General features: G+C 44.0%; 1 protein-coding gene across 3 annotated transcripts in view; it reads left to right on the forward strand.

Moving 5' to 3' along the window:
- The first annotated feature begins 4,988 nt into the window (after window positions 1-4,988).
- PPP1R37 (protein phosphatase 1 regulatory subunit 37) overlaps window positions 4,989-17,172 on the forward strand; it is a 51,692-nt gene continuing 39,508 nt past the window's right edge. Inside the window, exons 1-3 of one of the 3 annotated variants that reach the window (XM_077285472.1) lie at window positions 4,989-5,276; window positions 6,470-6,549; window positions 7,465-8,138. In XM_077285472.1, coding sequence (XP_077141587.1) covers window positions 7,520-8,138 — 619 coding nt within the window. In that variant the 5' untranslated portion in view covers window positions 4,989-5,276; window positions 6,470-6,549; window positions 7,465-7,519. Of the gene's footprint in view, window positions 5,277-6,466; window positions 6,550-7,464; window positions 8,139-17,172 lie in introns of all 3 variants that reach the window. The other 2 variants (XM_077285473.1, XM_077285475.1) reach the window with 2 other exon arrangements.

Raw genomic sequence — 17,172 nt, forward strand, 5'->3', positions numbered from 1 at the left:
ATCTTGTGCATTTGCTGGGACTGTACTATGTGTTATTGTCTGTTGGTGGTTCAATAAAGTTTTGCCACACTGTTTTAACCTCACCCAATGTTGTGCGAGTAGTATTCTGCCCACGGGCAAAGCAGCGCAAGTGTTCAGTTGGATGAGCCCTGATCCATGCGGTCATTCTATAGATAGCCAGGCCAGGGGACGAGAGCACCCACTGACCATCATGTCTCCACAGTTACCTTGCACAAACAAGTAAAGGGATACAAAAAATAGCGATTGCATTGAATGTTCCTATACTAACAGATGGAAAAAGAGTTTGCAAGTTCAAAGTTAAAAGGTCACACTACTGACCTGAATGTCAGCAAAACAAATAGCTGCAGACAGTTTGCAAATTTTGCTAATAAACCTAATTTGCAATGAGGGTTGAATAATTTTGATTTCATCTCTACATTTACGCTGTTACTAAGGCATCACTAGAGATCATCTTAGGAACCAGAACCCATTTATTATGTTGATCATTTATCCCTAATGTTGGACACCCACAGATTAAAGGTTGAGCTCACTGATGGATTCTTAGGTGACCTCATTCTATAGCCAGCAATGTGCAGAGAAACAAAGAGCCCTTAATCCAAATGGTACTAAATGTTTAATTAATGTCAATTATAAATCATATTTCTAGTACAAAACACTTTAGCTAAGTAAAAAAAAGATTTAACTTCCCAACTTTGGACAAACTCTATAAAGGTACCGTCACATTAAGCGACGCTGCAGCGATATCGACAATGATGCCGATCCCTGCAGCGTCGCTGTGTGGTCGCTGGAGAGCTGTCACACAGACAGCTCTCCAGTGACCAACGATGCCGAAGTCCCCTGGTAACCAGGGTAAACATCGGGTTACTAAGCGCAGAGCCGTGCTTAGTAACCCGATATTTACCCTGGTTACCATTGTAAATGTAAAAAAAAATCAGTACATACTCACCTTCTGATGTCCGTCAGGTCCCTGGCCGTCTGCTTCCCGCACTGACTGTGAGCGCCGGCCGGCCGTAAAGTAAAAGCAGAGCACAGCGGTGACGTCACTGCTGTGCTGCGCTCTCACTGTACGGCGGCACTCAGTCACAGCAGGAAGCAGACGGCAAGGGACCTGACGGACATCAGATGGTGAGTATGTACGGTTTTTTTTTTTTACTTTTACGCTGGTATCCACGGTAAACATCGGGTTACTAAGCGCGGCCCTGAGCTTAGTAACCCGATGTTTACCCTGGTTACCCGGGGACTTCGGCATCGCTCCAGCGCCGTGATTGCAAAGTGTGACCGCAGTCTACGACGCTGGAGCGATAATCATTCGACGCTGCAACGTCACGAATCGTGCCGTCGTAGCGATCAAAATTGCACTGTGTGACAGTACCCTTAGGATGGACAGGGAGAGATTCAGAGCACGATTACACAGTATGGGGGTAATGGGATTAGTACATGGCAGAATTCTGGTGCTGATACTATGACGGTCGCTTTACAGACAAGGCATGACAGCGTATGTCCCAATGCTGTGGCTATATGAGAATATATTTATTGTGCTATATGATTCTAAATTGTCAAGGCAGGAAAACAAAGAAGTAATTACAGATTATTGTTTTTCAAAAATACTTATTTTTTATGTAATTTATATATTCATATTTTTATTTTTTGTAATAAAATATATACAACTGCATAAAATGGCGTTTCCTTTTCCCTTAAGCATTGTTTTAATTTATATTTAAGAAATCAATAATACACACGACTTATGTTTTTTTTTTATTTGTGTGTTTGGTTTTCTTTCGTTTTGTTTCTAAAAACAAAATTAAAATGTGAACGTATGTTGATACTTTTCACGATAAGAAATGATCTGATTGAAAAAAAAAATCTATAATATACATGAAAATAAGAAACTTTGTAATATATCTTATCAGAGAAATCTGCTTCTTTTTCCTCCAGGACTGATCACTAACCCTCAGGGGTAAAATCTGTATTCAGTGAAGACACATATTCCCATTGCTGTAGTTGCAGCTTATAAAATGTTAAGGTGTTGGGAAGAGGGGTGAACTAGAGGCAACACAAACATTCTGCTGCAAGTTCTCCTGAAATGACAATACCATAGATTTAAACTGAAATTGCCATTTCAGGAGAAATTTGCAGCACAATTTCTGTTTCCTTCATAGAATTTTATAAGCTCCAACAGTCATCTCAGTAATGTGAAATTATGTCTTTATTGAATATAGATTTTATCCAAGAATTGACATTGAAAAATCAATCCTGGAGGAGAAAGAAGCAAATTTCTCTGATAACATATTCTCCAAATTAGCTGATTTCCATGTGTTAATAAAATATTAACAAAAAAAAACAAGAATTAAAATTGTACAAAAAAACCCCTGTTCCTATTACTTTCATAAAAATGTACATACATGCATAACATAATGAAAAAAATGTTAAATCTGTCTCTAAAAGGCTGAAGTATTAAAACTGTGATAAAATGGTGACACAAGGCAATAAAAAAAGTCTGCATTATGTTAAAGTAGTGAACCGTAGCAAAAACTACATTAATTTGGTATCGCTGTAATTGTGCTGACTGAAACCATAATGCTACATATCATTTTTACAGCACAGGGAAGGCTGTAAAAAATAAGACAATGGTGGAATTCCATTTTTTTTTTACCTTCCATAACACAAATATGTTTTCTTAAAGGGGCTATATATTGAAGATCAATTTGTAGTTTTTTTCTCAATTATATGGTAAGATCTATGGGCCGGACATAGATCTCCCTGAGAATCTCCCTCCAGAGCTTATTGTAAATTAAAGGGGGTGATACTGGTGTAAGACATGTAGATGGGGAGTGTAAAGTGACCGCAGGCCATAGCCATGACCAAGATGCTGGCTCACATCGCCTCGGCATCACACTCACATGTAGCCTACAGGCCTCCGCTGCCTCCAGGCCTCCATCTTGTGGGGCCGCAGCACATAACTCAGGGGACACGTAGTTCGTAATAACAAACAACAGTTTACTGGACAGTTCAAGTTCATCAGATTGTATGTAATGCTTGTTGCTTCCTTAACACAATCCTTTTCCAGCATTACTCTCCGTTCCTCCTGGACTAACCCTTCGTTTGCTGTTCCTGTCACCCCCAAGGATTTCCTGCCCAGTCCTACAGTACACCCGGGATCCATTACCTTCCCTTCCTGCGGTTCCCTGTCCATCATCCCTTGTACACCAGAGGATAAGGCATTCTTCTTTGCACCTGTACTGAGCGCTGAGCTCCGGACATTACAGGAAAGTCCACAAGCGAATCTAGTAAGGCCCCCCACTGCCATGAACAATAGATCCTCGCTGCCGCCAGCAGCACACTGCACCTCTATGTGACCTCAGTTACTGCACTTCCATATCTATCAGGAAGTAGTCTAATGTATACTAGCATTATCTCCTTCCCATTGTGGGCTAGTCCCAAACATTAGCTGCATCTTATCCTATGTCTCCAGCTAACTACAGTTAGCACTTTATACCAGTATGTACTAAGCCTGATGCCCTTATCTCATGTCCTAAGTCATAATCTATTTCTTACCCTATACTGTACATCACCATATCACAGTCTATACATGTTACCCTTATGTATTATCTCAACATTACTCATCCCCTATACATTATCACATCACAATATATCACACAAGATATACAAAAGACGTAGAACACTATTTGCATGACGCGATTGGTGACTTCAGGGGTAGGAATGCGTTAGTACAGTCCATCACTCTTACAGGAGAGCAGACTGTCAGCCATTACATGTCTCACACTGGTAACGCCTCCTTCCATTTACAATAATCTCTGGAGGTGGATTATTGTGGAGATCTATGTCCGGCCCAGAGATCTTATCAGCTCAATTACATATTAAGAAAAACCTGGATTTCTCTGAAATAAGACATCGGATCGCAGATATCAAGGTATCGTTTTATTCAGCTTCCTATGACCTACATGTCCATATAGACGGCTGAGGAGGAACGATCCTACTGACAGATTCCCCTTTAACAATTTCAATTTTGTATGTAGTTGTCCGATATTAGAAAAATCAGCCGATCAGAATTTCCAGGTGCCGGCCAGATCTGCGCAGTTGTGCCACTGCACAGCAAGGTTCTGCCGACTGCGTAGTGTCTGTGGTTGGCTACTGCATGCCTGCCCCTATACAACTGAATAATGGCGGATCCTCAGTACCCCGCTGCGGCCATCATGCAGTTGACGGAGACGTGTTGTTCTGCTCTACAACTGATCACATCTGTCGGACCGGAAACTGATGATCGGCTGATTTTTTTTTTCCAATATCGGACAACCCCTTTATCTGATATTGATGATCTATTCTGAAGATAGCTCTTCAGTATAACCGGAGCGGACAACCCCTTTAATGCAGTTGAAAAAAAGTCAAGGATGGTAAAAACAAGACCTAAAAAAATAAATAAATAAGGGCCGAATTGCATTTTTTTTTCACTGTTTCGCCGCACTGAACGGTGTCATTCAAAACTACGAAAAATAACAAACAAAAGCGCAAAAACAACAAAAAGTGCGTACTTAATGGGTTAATGTCAGCATTTGGCGCAGTGCTGCTTTTTGTAGAAAATTGAAGAAAAAAAACCTCATTTTAATCTGATGGAGCTTTTATGACCATGTGTAATCTGTTACCATGGTAACATACAGCTCTGCATAGATGCTGCATACACACACACAGGTTGTTGTTTTCTTTCCAAAATAACTTTATGTGTCACATACACTCTGTGGTAATCCGGACACAAATGTTATATTCCTTTATTATTTGCATTTCTATGACCACAGCTGACCGCCGCTCAGCAATTCTGCAATGCACGCTGGGATTTGTAGTTTTAAAAAAAATCTATTCTCCCAAACTCTATTGCAGTGCAGACGCTCTTTCCCCAGTTGTCACTCTTTATGGTCCGTCCTTCCTATATTCTCCGGTCCTCCTTGGCCTCTATGGTGGTTGCTGACGCGGCAGACGCTGATTGGCTCAGCTGTTTTTTGGCGTCGCAGCCTGGCAGAGACCTGAGACAGAGACATGTGACCCGGAAACTGAGTTTAGACAGCAAGAGACAGTCTTGGGACGTCAGAGACAAACAAGGAGCAGCAGAAGAGAAGACAGAGACTGCCCTGTGTGCGGGCGCTGAGGGGCTTACTGCACAGACTGGCGGCAGCTGGTAGAACACTGGGGAGCCATGTAACCCGGCTGTCCACATGCTGCTGGGGACTGACAGCCACTGAGAGGTAATGAGACTGTCTGTATGGTGGGACACTCCCAGGGGCCACATATCCAGGGGCCACATTGTCTTGTCTGTTATTTCTCAGGAGGGTGGGGAGAAGCGGCGCTTTAGACCCCCGACACCGCTTATCTCTGCAGGACATACTCCTGGATTGTAAGACTAGGGTCCCCCATATTCACATGCACTCCCCCAATATTCAGTCACGTGCACGCCGCCGTATTTCCGCTCTGTTTTACATGTCGTGGTGATCGATCGCCCATGGGGGCCGCTATTCGACCTCAGGTTTTATATGGGGTCTATTCCAGGTCTAAGGTCTTGTTTAGCGAGCTTTCTCTACCCACGGCGGCTCCCAGCGGCCCTTAGTTTTGTTATTTTGTGCCCATTTGTATCCAAAGAGATGGCCGTGGTCTCAAATTACCGTCAGCTGTGACTGTCACTATGGACCCCCTTCCCCAGGGAAAGGGGGGTCACACAAGTGATCTTGGAGGGACCAGAGTGAAATCCATAACTTCTTACAAGTTTTCTAATAATGTTGAGATCTTTAACCCCCCAGTATAGAGTTCTTCAAGCGTTGCGCTGCAGGTGGATTGTAGCACCTCTGCCGAGGAAAAGACTGATTCACCCGGCTATCCCCTTCGTTCCCAGGATTTATCGGGGTCCCAGCAGCTATGAAGTGATCACATATCTATCCTTATGCTGTCACCCAATGAGGGCTTTGTAAAGATGGGCTGGAGCAGTAAAGATGTACATGGGTGTCCCCCAGCTTTTCCTTAAACTGATGTAACTAGGAAAAGCCTGCATACAACTTATAGGGCTCCTTTTCACCTGTGATAAATACGTGCTAGTCTCGCAGGTTAAAACCAAGCTCTGGCGCCGGCACTCCAGAGCGGAGCGTGCGGCTGCATAGCAATACATGAAGCTTCACGCTCCGCTCCCAAGTGCCGGCGCCAGAGCTTGGTTTTAACATGCGAGACTCGCACGTATTTCTCGCAAGTGAAAAGGAGCCCATAGGATGAGTCCCAGTCGTGTTAGTTAAGAAGAAGCGAGACTGTGACGTTCAATAATTTGTCATGCGATTACTTCTTTGTTGATGCAAATTGTGCACATTATTTTCTTTTGTAAAGAGACTGTGATATTCAGTTCATCTGTAACCTAATAATCCAGAAAATCTGATAATCCAACCCTTGCTTCCAGCAGAGATCTGCAGACTAGTGTGGAATTTCACAAGAGCAGACGACTGAGCAAAGAGAAGTGATTAGGAAATCCTTGTGATAAGGGTATGTTCACACACACCTGCAACTGAAAAATCCATTCCTTCTGTGTGCTTGGGACTGCGTCTGTAGCATGTGTACGGCTTTCTGCAGGCCTCGGTCAGATGGGAAAGTCGCAGAAATCTCTGTAGCAGATCTGCCGCTTGTTAATGTACTTTTATAGCACCAAAGTCTGTTAAATCAATTACTCCCAATATTGCAAGTTGTCACCTTTTCACAGGTTAGGCGAGACCTTGCTGGCTCTGGGACTCCTACAGGACCCCAGAAAGGGCTCAAAATGTCCGTGAGTGGAGCGCAAGCACGCTTGTGTGGTCTTTGCTCCATTTTGGTTGTGCATTTCAGAGCCCCATTCCTGGGATCAGTGGGGTCAAACCTGTACCCGTCAGCTAGTTATCACCTTGTGAATAGTTGATATTGTGCATTGTTGAATATAAAGGGTCACACACAAATGAAGTCGATTTCAGGGGGATCGGCTGCTCATGTCATGTCTGGCCAGCTGGACTTTTTATTTTCGCCTTCTGTACCAATGGGTCTTATAATATTTTCAGTGACTGTCCAATAATTCAGAATACTTTACTTGATAATCTGGGACTCTACCAGGGTTTATTGATGCTAGATTAAATAGCAAAAGTTTACTTTCCTAACATGTCTTGTTTGATAAATACCTACATTTCCCATAATACAGTAATTATGTATAATCTTTTCTTATCTTGTACTGTTCCTCTTTTATTCCTCCTGGAAATTTATGAATAAGCGAACTGTTATCAGTTATGGGGTGGTCGTCCCTCCACAATATAATATTCACAGAAATCAAATAAAAGGAACGTCAGAATATTTATGCTATGGGAAATACTTTGATGATATTTAAGGTTTTGGCACATTGCATGATGAACTGATACTAATATGTTTTGTGTGTTACAGGCTTCTGGTGCGTGATCTAACGATGGCTTCCATGGCTGGATAAGTACCTGCTACTATGGAGATGCCTGCAGTCTTGGAAAGTGCAAATCTTCCCTCTGAGGGGTCACTTAAACAGGAGGAACATATTGAGACAGAGGACAATGGGGACGCTTTGTGCACCCAGGAAGGCTCGAGTGATGAGCAATGCAGCAATGAAAACACTAAACAAGAAGATGGCACAGATGAGGTGGGCGAGGTGCCTGCTCAGGACAGTATAGACAATTTAGCATCTGTAGATACTGCTCCTCAAGAGAACATGAGGGTGGAAGTGACTGTGGAAAATTCTCCAGGATCTGCAGGTTCGCTGGGTAGTGCCCAGGAACAGGCCAAGGACTCGTCTTCCATTGCCTCATTACCAGTTATCCAGGATTTGGAGGCTTTGCCTCATAGGACCGAATCGGCTTCTTCTTCTTCCTCCAGTGCGGTCATTACAGATGAAGGAAAGGTTAATTGTGATGAGGGGACTCCATCCACTGGTGCAGCAGATCTAGAAAATCATAGTAAAGGGCCCAAAGAAGAAGGGGCCCCAGAGGAGGACAATGGCCGCAATAAACAGGGGCCAAAGAGGGTCACATTTCCTAGCGATGATGACATTGTTTCTGGTGCTCTAGAACCCAAAGATCCGTGGAGACATGGTGAGGACTGTGATGCTTTACTTACTACTGTAATGTCACTGAGCAAAGACAAATGGCCGTCCAGTGCTTCTTGTACCTGGGGTGGGGGACAAAGATTGGACTTGGGAAAAGCCAACTATTCTGATAGTTGCTTCTCCAGTGTAGACATTAGTTTATTGGTAGTGGATTTTACCAGTTTCTAGATTGGTAAGCCGATGGCCGACCCCCACGTTTTGGTGTACCCTGTGTAAGAACCTAATAAGGTACTGGTTTCCCGTGACATCTCTGAACTTAATAGGAGATGCCAAAGTGTATTTCTTCTCCGGCATTGCAGATTTTACCCTGCATGTTCAGTATCGCAGCCATTAGTGGGTTAAGAGATCCTTAACTCCCAGATTACTAATGGACTAATTTGCTAGGTCTAGAATAACCCACATGGCCGAAAAATACTTTAATGGGTTTGGTCCGTAATCGCAGCTTATCAGGTATACACCAGGCACATGGTCAGTGTGTGTGATCACTAGGGGTCCCATGCCACTTGTTTGGACATAACGGTGGTCACGCATGTAGGCTATGGGAGTGGTGGAGATAGACAAGTGCTGTGCTCAGTCCCATTGACTTTAATTACAGTGGCAGCATTGGACGTTGTTGGTTTCCATTGATGTGTTCGTTGCTTTGATGGAAAACCTGCATACTGTGGAGACTGGTGCAGTTGTAACTGTACCATTACCATGGTGTGCAATCTAGTTGTGTTAGGATTATTTCCAGGATTTTTAGCTGCTGGATCTCTGATTGTCAAGAAATATTTGGCTCCTTTCTTCCTGGAACCGTGATTCTCCTAAACCTGTATTGTGCTTTGTATTTGCAGATCAGCTCCATTCACTTCAATGGGGATGAGTTGCAATACCAGACCAAACTCTCGTTCTCAGGGGTGATGCAGTTGCTGAAAGAAATCGGCATTGTTTTTTTTTTTTTTGTTTCATTATTTTTTTTTATTCTCCTGGACAGCCCCTATCAATAACTTAAAAGCTATACCATGCACCTGAATAGGGGATTTTCTGCTGCACATGCATGGATTTCTGCAGGTCCTATTGGGGCAGTCTCAGGATTTTCTACAAGTCTGCTGTATGTAAATGCACCTTATTTTAGGGTATGATTTGGATGCGAATATGGCGCGGTTAGGTCACATCAGCAGCTTGAACTGGCATTATGCTACTGCAAATTTGCTGTGTTTGTGCACAGTGGTAATGTATCATCACTGTTTGCTGCAGAAATGACTTGTGCTGGGGGCATAAAATCATTAATCCAAGTATATTCCCCATTTAAAGAAATTGTCTCCTCTTTTAAAATGGGTAAAAATCATGACGTGCTTTATATATATATATATATATATATATATATATCTCTTTGCAATTTAGCTCTTTTTAAAAATCTATGTTCTCAAGAACAGAGTGATCTTTAATTCTTTTGTGTACTGCTCATTGCCTAGGTTACCGACCACCGCATTGGTATCAGAGGTGGCTGATTTCCTAGGCAAGGATTGTGCTTGCAAGTGCTGCTACAAAGCTGGCTGGATCCGACCAGCAATAATGGTCTCATGTTGCAGGGACATGACCATGCCACTGCTCGGAACTGTCAATCATCAGGAGCGCGCCGCTCCCCCGGCAAGCAGGAAAGTGGTGAGGCAGAGGAGCAGTGTGCTTCTGAATGACGAGGCTGAGACAACCCCTTTATCTTATTCCCTTGTTTTACATTTATCCCAAGTAAATTATTATTATTTTTTAACTAGAAAAACAATTCCTTTCTTTTCTGATGTGAAAATCCAGTTTGATGTCTGAGGACATTAGAACATGTATGATACATAGGTGCAGTGGATAGCATGGTGCTATTATACACATGCAGCTATTGAAATTCCACATGCCATGTACCAGCTACAAGTGGCGGCATGTAAGCACAGCCCCGCAGAGCCGGATCGCTCTGGCCCTATAGTATTACATTGATCTGAAACCAGATCTGACCTCTTTCTGGGTTGATTAATTATAAATCAAACCCAGCACTTATTAGTTATTTATTAACCAGACGTACCATTCCTGCTCTTATTTTAAAGTCTGCTCATTACGGAATGATGCTCTGGGAATTTCAACTATGATTTCTGGTGCAGGGGATTGGAGGTCTAGATGCTAATTTTCATGCCATTAGTCAGACGATGGCAAAAAAAAAGTGTGTGTTCAAGGGCAGGAAAATGAAATGTTGGGAGATGTTGGAGACGGCAGGATCTTCCCGTCAGTAAGTGATAGGCAGGAATAAACGGTCAGTGCACTGTATACATTGTTATATACCATTATTTGCACCCGGCACTTCAGGGCATTGTCTTGGTGACAATTGCAGGAACTTTGTGACCTTCTTGCAGCAGCAACGCAAGGTAGTCTAAGGCTACTTTCACACTAGCGTCGTGCACTGCACGTCGCTATGCGTCGTTTTGTAGAAAAAACGCATCCTGCAAAAGTGCTTGCAGGATGCGTTTTTTCTCCATGGACTTGCATTAGCGACGCATTGCCACACGTCGCAACCGTCGTGCGACGGTTGCGTCGGACCGTCGCCACCAAAAAAAGTTGCTTGTAACGTTTTTTGGTGCGTCGTTCCCGTCTTTTCCGACCGCGCATGCGCGGCCGGAACTCCGCCCCCTCCTCCCCGCACCTCACAATGGGGCAGCGGATGCGTTGAAAAACAGCATCCGCTGCCCCCGTTGTGCGGCGCTTTCACTGCTAGCGTCGGTACGTCGCAACGACGCAATTCGTCGTGCGTCGTCCGACGCTAGTGTGAAAGTAGCCGAAACATAACCCACAGTACATTGTAGATAAATTGTGCACGCTTCTTAATAAATTTGACGCCTCACAGCCTATACATTTGCCATGTGGCATGTAAAAGTTTGGGCGCCCCTGGTCAAAGTTACAGTTAAACAAGTTAATGAAATTGTCTCTAAACGGGCTAACGTTAAAGATGATACATTTCCTTTGTATTGTAGGCAAAAGTATATTGTCATTTTTTTTACATTTTAAAAATTATAAAAGGGGGAAAATGGGTTAATTTAAAAGTTTGGGCACCCTGCATGGTTGGTACCTAGTAGCACCCCCTTTTGCAAGTATCACAGCTTATAAACTCTTCTTGTAGTTAGATATTAGTCTTTCAATTCTTGTTTGAGGGATTTTCATAAATTCTTCCAGTTCTGTGAGATTCCTGGGTCATCTTTAATCCTCTATTTTGAGGTCTAGCCACATATTTTCAATGATGTTCAGATCAGCGGACTGTGAGGGCCATTGTAAAACCTTCAGCTTGCGCCTTTTGAGGTTGTCTGTTGCGGATTGTGACGTGTGTTTAAGATCATTATCCATTTGTAGAAGCAATCCTTATTTCAACTTCAGCTTTGTTACCCATGCTGTTATGTTTTGCATCAAGAATGTGTTGAAATGTAATTGAATCTGTTCCTCCCTCTACCAGTGAAATGTTCCCTGTGCCATTACACAACTCCAATGCATGCTTGATCCACCCCATGCTTAAAGGGAACCTGTCATGTCATTTGTAGCATCTAAAGTGTCCCCAGTGCGTTGTTGGTGTTGCAATGTGCATCACTAACATATTTTTTTTTTCATTAAAATCGCCACTGTAATCCTTAGCAAAAAGCACTTTATATAGTTAAATCTTACCTGCTTGTTTAGTCATAGGGGTGTGCTTCATAGCATTAAGTCGGGGTTGTCACCGCTCAGGCACTTTAAATTATGTTCCTGAGTTTGCGCCAATGTCACTTGAAATCCCGCACTTGCACAGTGTGTATTGGGGAGCAGCAACTTTTATTAAGCTGGGATATTTGCATCACCTGGCCTTTACTAATGATGATGGTGAATAAGCCATAACCCTAACAGGCTAATTCAGGTCTGAAACCTTAATCAAAGTTATCGGAGCACACAAATAAGGGTGCCCAAACGTTTGCATTGGCCCATTTTCCTTTTTGTAATTTTTAAACTGCAGAAAAATTACAATATAATTTTTTTTTTTTTTTCTGGCCTGAAATTCAAAGGAAATGTCATCTTTAACTTTGTCTTTAACTTGCTTACCTGTGCACAATAACAGTAGTTTTGCCCCAGGGGCACATGCCACTGCCACTGGTACTGAAACGTGCGAACGTTCAGCCTGCGGGGATCTCGATCCCTGTCTGCCCGCTTTGCACCACTTTTGGATCGTGGCAAGAGAAGCTGGGAAACGGCAAGAACTCGCATTTCTGTGCAAACGTAGCATGAGATTCTCCCTTTGTCTCACCCAGATCTGCCTGGTTTTATAGCTTTTATTTCTTTACATGGCCTGAGTTTGTAGGTGATTGATAGAACACTTCTTAAGTAAAAGGTACATTTTTGGAGCATTTCTAAAAAGGAAAAAAAGAAAACAAAACTTGGTTTTGTTACTTGATGAGATGCGTTATACGCTATCATTGCTCCACGACGGAGTGTGTGTGTGTAGGCTGCGAGTATTTCTGAGTCATATAATTCCCTCCTATGCCAAAAAAAATGTCAGTATGAAGGCGAGAGAAGTGTCCTAGTGGTAAATAACCAGAGCCGGCGAAGGAAAAGATGGGATTGGGAGGAATTAGTAATCAAGTCCATGTTAAAGGGATGACTGGTCTAACTACAGGCGCTTGCTGCACCGTAGCAGGGCCAAACATTTATCTTCCCCCTTACCACCTGCTCCATAGTGAGCACTTTGAACCCCCAGGTGATTCACAAATTGATCCGTAAAAATGAAAAAGTACTTCTTTTTTTTCACAAAAAAAATTCTTTTATCCTCAATTTGTTCATTTCCACATGGGCAACAGGATAAAATGGATCCTAAAATGTGTTGGGCAATTGCTCCTGAGTACACCTATACCTCATATGTGGTAACAAACCACTGTTTGGGCACATGGCAGGGCTCGGAAGGGAAGGAGCGCCATTTAACTTATTGAATGAAAAATTAGCTCCAATCGTTAGCGGACACAATGTCGCGTTTGGAGAGCCCATGTGTGCCTAAACATTGGAGCTCCCCCACATGTGACCCCATTTTGGAAACTAGACCTCCCATGGAACTAATCTAGATGTGTGGTGACCACTTTAAACCCCCAAGTGCTTCACAGAAGTTTATAACGCAGAGCTGTGAAAATAAAAAATCATTTTTCTTTCCTCAAAAATTATTTTTTAGCCCGCAATTTTTTTTATTTTCCCAAGGGTAACAGGAGAAATTGGACCCCAAAAGTTGTTGTCCAGTTTGTCCTGAGTACACTATTACCCCATATGTGGGGGTAAACCACTGCTTGGGCACACGTCGAGGCTCGGAAGGGAAGTAGTGACTTTTGAAATGCAGACTTTGATGGAATGCTCTGCTGGCGTCATGTTGCGTTTGCAGAGCCCCTGATGTGCCTAAACAGTAGAAACTCCCCACAAGTGACCCCATTTTGGAAATTAGACCCTCCACGGAACTTATCTAGATATGTAGTGAGCACTTTGAACCCCCAAGTGCTTCACTGAAGTTTACAACGCAGAGCCGTGAAAATAAAAAATTATTTTTCTTTCCTCAAAAATGATGTTTTAGCAAGCAATTTTTTATTTTTGCAAGGGTAACAGGAGAAATTTGACCCCAATAGTTGTTGCCCAGTTTGTCCTGAGTATGCTGGTACCCCATATGTGGGGGTAAACCACTGTTTGGGTGCATGTCGGGGCTTGGAAGGGAGGGAGCACCATTTGACTTTTTGAATGCAAGATTGGCTGGAATCAATGGTGGCGCCATGTTGCGTTTGGAGACCCCTGATGTGCCTAAACAGTGGAAACCCCTCAATTCTAACCCCAACACACCCCCTAACCACAACCCTAAACCCGACACACCCCTAATCCCTAACCCCAACACAACCCTAACCACAGGCCTAATCTTAACCCTATTTCCAATCCTAGCCCTAATTCCAACCCTAACCCTAAGGCTATGTGCCCACGTTGCAGATTCGTGTGAGATTTTTCTGCACCATTTTTGAAAAATCCGCAGGTAAAAGGCACTGCGTTTTACCTGCGGATTTACCGCAGATTTCCAGTGTTTTTTGTGCGGATTTCAGCTGCGGATTCCTATTGAAGAACAGGTGTAAAACGCTGCGGAATCCGCACAAAGAATTGACATGCTGCGGAAAATACAACACAGCGTTTCCGCGCGGTATTTTCCGCGCCATGGGCACAGCGGATTTAGTTTTCCATAGGCATGGTACTGTAAACCTGATGGAAAACTGCTACGAATCTGCAGCGGCCAATCCGCTGCGGATCCGCAGCCAAATCCACACCGTGTGCACATAGCCTAGCCTAATTCTAGCCCTAACCCTAGCCCTAACCCTAGTGCAGAAAAAAAAAAATATATTTTCTTTATTTTATTATTGTCCCTACCTATGGGGGTGATAAAGGGGGCGGGTTCATTTACTATATTTGTTATTTTGATCACTGTGATAAGTTTTATCAAAATGATACCTGGAGTGATCAAAATGTACCTGGAACGAATCTGCCGGCCGGCAGATTCGGCGGGCGCACTGCGCATGCGTTTTGAAAGATGGCGGCACCCATGGAGAAGACGGACAGACTCCGGGAGGCTCGGTAAGTATGGGGGGGGGGGTGGATCGGAGCATGGGGGGGGTGGATCTTAGCACGGGGGGGGTGGATCGGAGCACGAGGGGGAGCGGACAGGCGGACGGAGGGGACTACGGGACAGAACGGAGGACTGGGGAGGCGATCGGTGCCTGGGGGGGCACATCAGGGTTTCCAGCCATGGCCGATGATATTGCAGCATCGGCCATGGCTGGATTGTAATATTTCACCACTTTTTATAGGTGAAATATTACGAATTGCTCTGATTGGCTGTTGCACTTTCAACAGCCAATCAGAGCGATCGTAGCCACGAGGGGGTGAAGCCACCCCCCCGGGCTGAAGTACCACTCCCCCTGTCCCTGCAGAACGGGTGAAATTGGAGTTAACCCTTTCCCCCGATCTGCAGGGACGCGATCCCTCCATGACGCCACATAGGCGTCACAGGTCGGATTGGCACCGACTTTCATGATGCCTACGTGGCGTCACAGGTCGGGAAGGGGTTAAGGATCCGTTTTTATGTCTTGTTTCTTGACATAAAATAGATTACCTGCTGTCTCCAAGCCATGTCTAGATCTCCTACAGCTGTGTCGAGAGAGCTTAAAGGTATTGAATTTTACTGTTGAAATGGAGGATCTGGCTTCCCAGCAATATTTTCAGATGGGCATCACTTTGAGTACTGGAGCTCCGACCTCCGAGACCACCACCAATCCTGGGGTCCGGCAAGCATAAGAAAAATCCTCCGAATTTCATATAGAAAACCCAAACTATTTTCATCCACATTTGTCAACCATTATTTATCTATCTATCTATCTATCTATCTATCTATTTATTATCTATCTATTTATTATCTATCTATCATCGTGATTACTCGCTAATCCTGCCCCCTGCACAGTAGCTCCGCCCCCACCACATCACCACACATAATCTCGAACCCCACCACATTACCACACACAATCCCGTCCCCCACCAAATTACTACACATAATCCCGCCCCCCACCACATTACCACACACAATGCCGCCCCCCCACATTACCACACGAGGCGCCGCCCCCCCCCCACATTACCACACGAGGCTCCGTCCCCCCACATTACCACACGAGGCTCCGTCCCCCCACATTACCACACGAGGCTCCGTCTGTTGTGAATTCTGCTTTTGGGTTCCCTCCGGTGGTGGTAGGTGGTAATGCAGTTGTCCCTGAGTTGCAGTCCTGGTCAGGTGTTTCTGCTGATTGCAGTTCTGACTGGGGTATTTAGGTGTGCAGGATCCATTAGTCCTTGCCAGTTGTCAATTGTTGTTGGGAGGTGTTGGACCTCTGCCTGGTTCCTCCTGCCTTTCTGCCAAATCAGCAAAGATAAGTGTCTGGTTTTTTTTCTGTGGTACACATGCTGTGTGCTTCATGATTCAGTGCTATTCTTTTGTGTTTTCTTGTCCAGCTTAGATTGTGTCAGTATTTTCTCAGTCTTGTTGGATTCTCTGGGGTTGCAGATATTCATTCCACGTCTTTAGTTAGATTGTGGAATTTTTTGTATTATCTGCTGTGGATATTTTTTGAAGGGTTTTAATACTGACCGCCTAGTATTCTGTCCTATCCTTTCCTATTTAGCTAGAGTGGCCTCTTTTGCTAAATCTTGTTTTCACCCTGCGTGTGTCTTTTCTTCTCCTACTCAGTCAATATTCGTGGGGGCTGCCTATCCTTTGGGGTTCTGCTCTGAGGCAAGGTAGTATTCCTATTTCCATCTAGAGGGGTATTTAGTCCTCCGGCTGTGTCGAGGTGTGTAGGGTTTGTTAGGCACACCCCACGGCTACTTCTAGTTGCGGTGTTAGTTCAGGATCTGTGGTCAGTATAGTTTCCACCTACTCCAGAGAAAGTTTCATGCGGCTCCAAGGTCACCGGATCATAACATCCGTCCCCCCACATTACCACACGAGGCTCCGTCCCCCCACATTACCACACGAGGCTCCGTCCCCCCCACATTACCACACGAGGCTCCGTCCCCCCACATTACCACACGAGGCTCCGTCCTCACACATTACCACACGAGGCTCCGTCCCCACACATTACCACACGAATTCCATTTTTATTTTACACTGTGAATAAAGTGTGTTAGTATTATTCTGATTTTTAATTATTATTATTATTAACTTCATTTTAAGTTAATTTACCACCTGCGTAAGCGCTATTGAATGTTGTCATTATTTACTTTAGTTTAATCACTAGCAGCGTTAATTAGATAGCAGTGAGCATGCCGAGCGTTAGCTGGCTGGAAACAGCTAGAATATATATATATATATATACACAGTGCCTACAAGTAGTATTCAACCCCCTGCAGATTTAGCGGGCTTACACATTTGGAATTAACTTGGCATTGTGACATTTGGACTGTAGATCAGCCTGGAAGTGTGAAATGCACTG

The sequence above is a fragment of the Ranitomeya variabilis genome, chromosome 2 (assembly GCF_051348905.1).
Source record: "Ranitomeya variabilis isolate aRanVar5 chromosome 2, aRanVar5.hap1, whole genome shotgun sequence".
NCBI lineage: Eukaryota > Metazoa > Chordata > Amphibia > Anura > Dendrobatidae > Ranitomeya > Ranitomeya variabilis.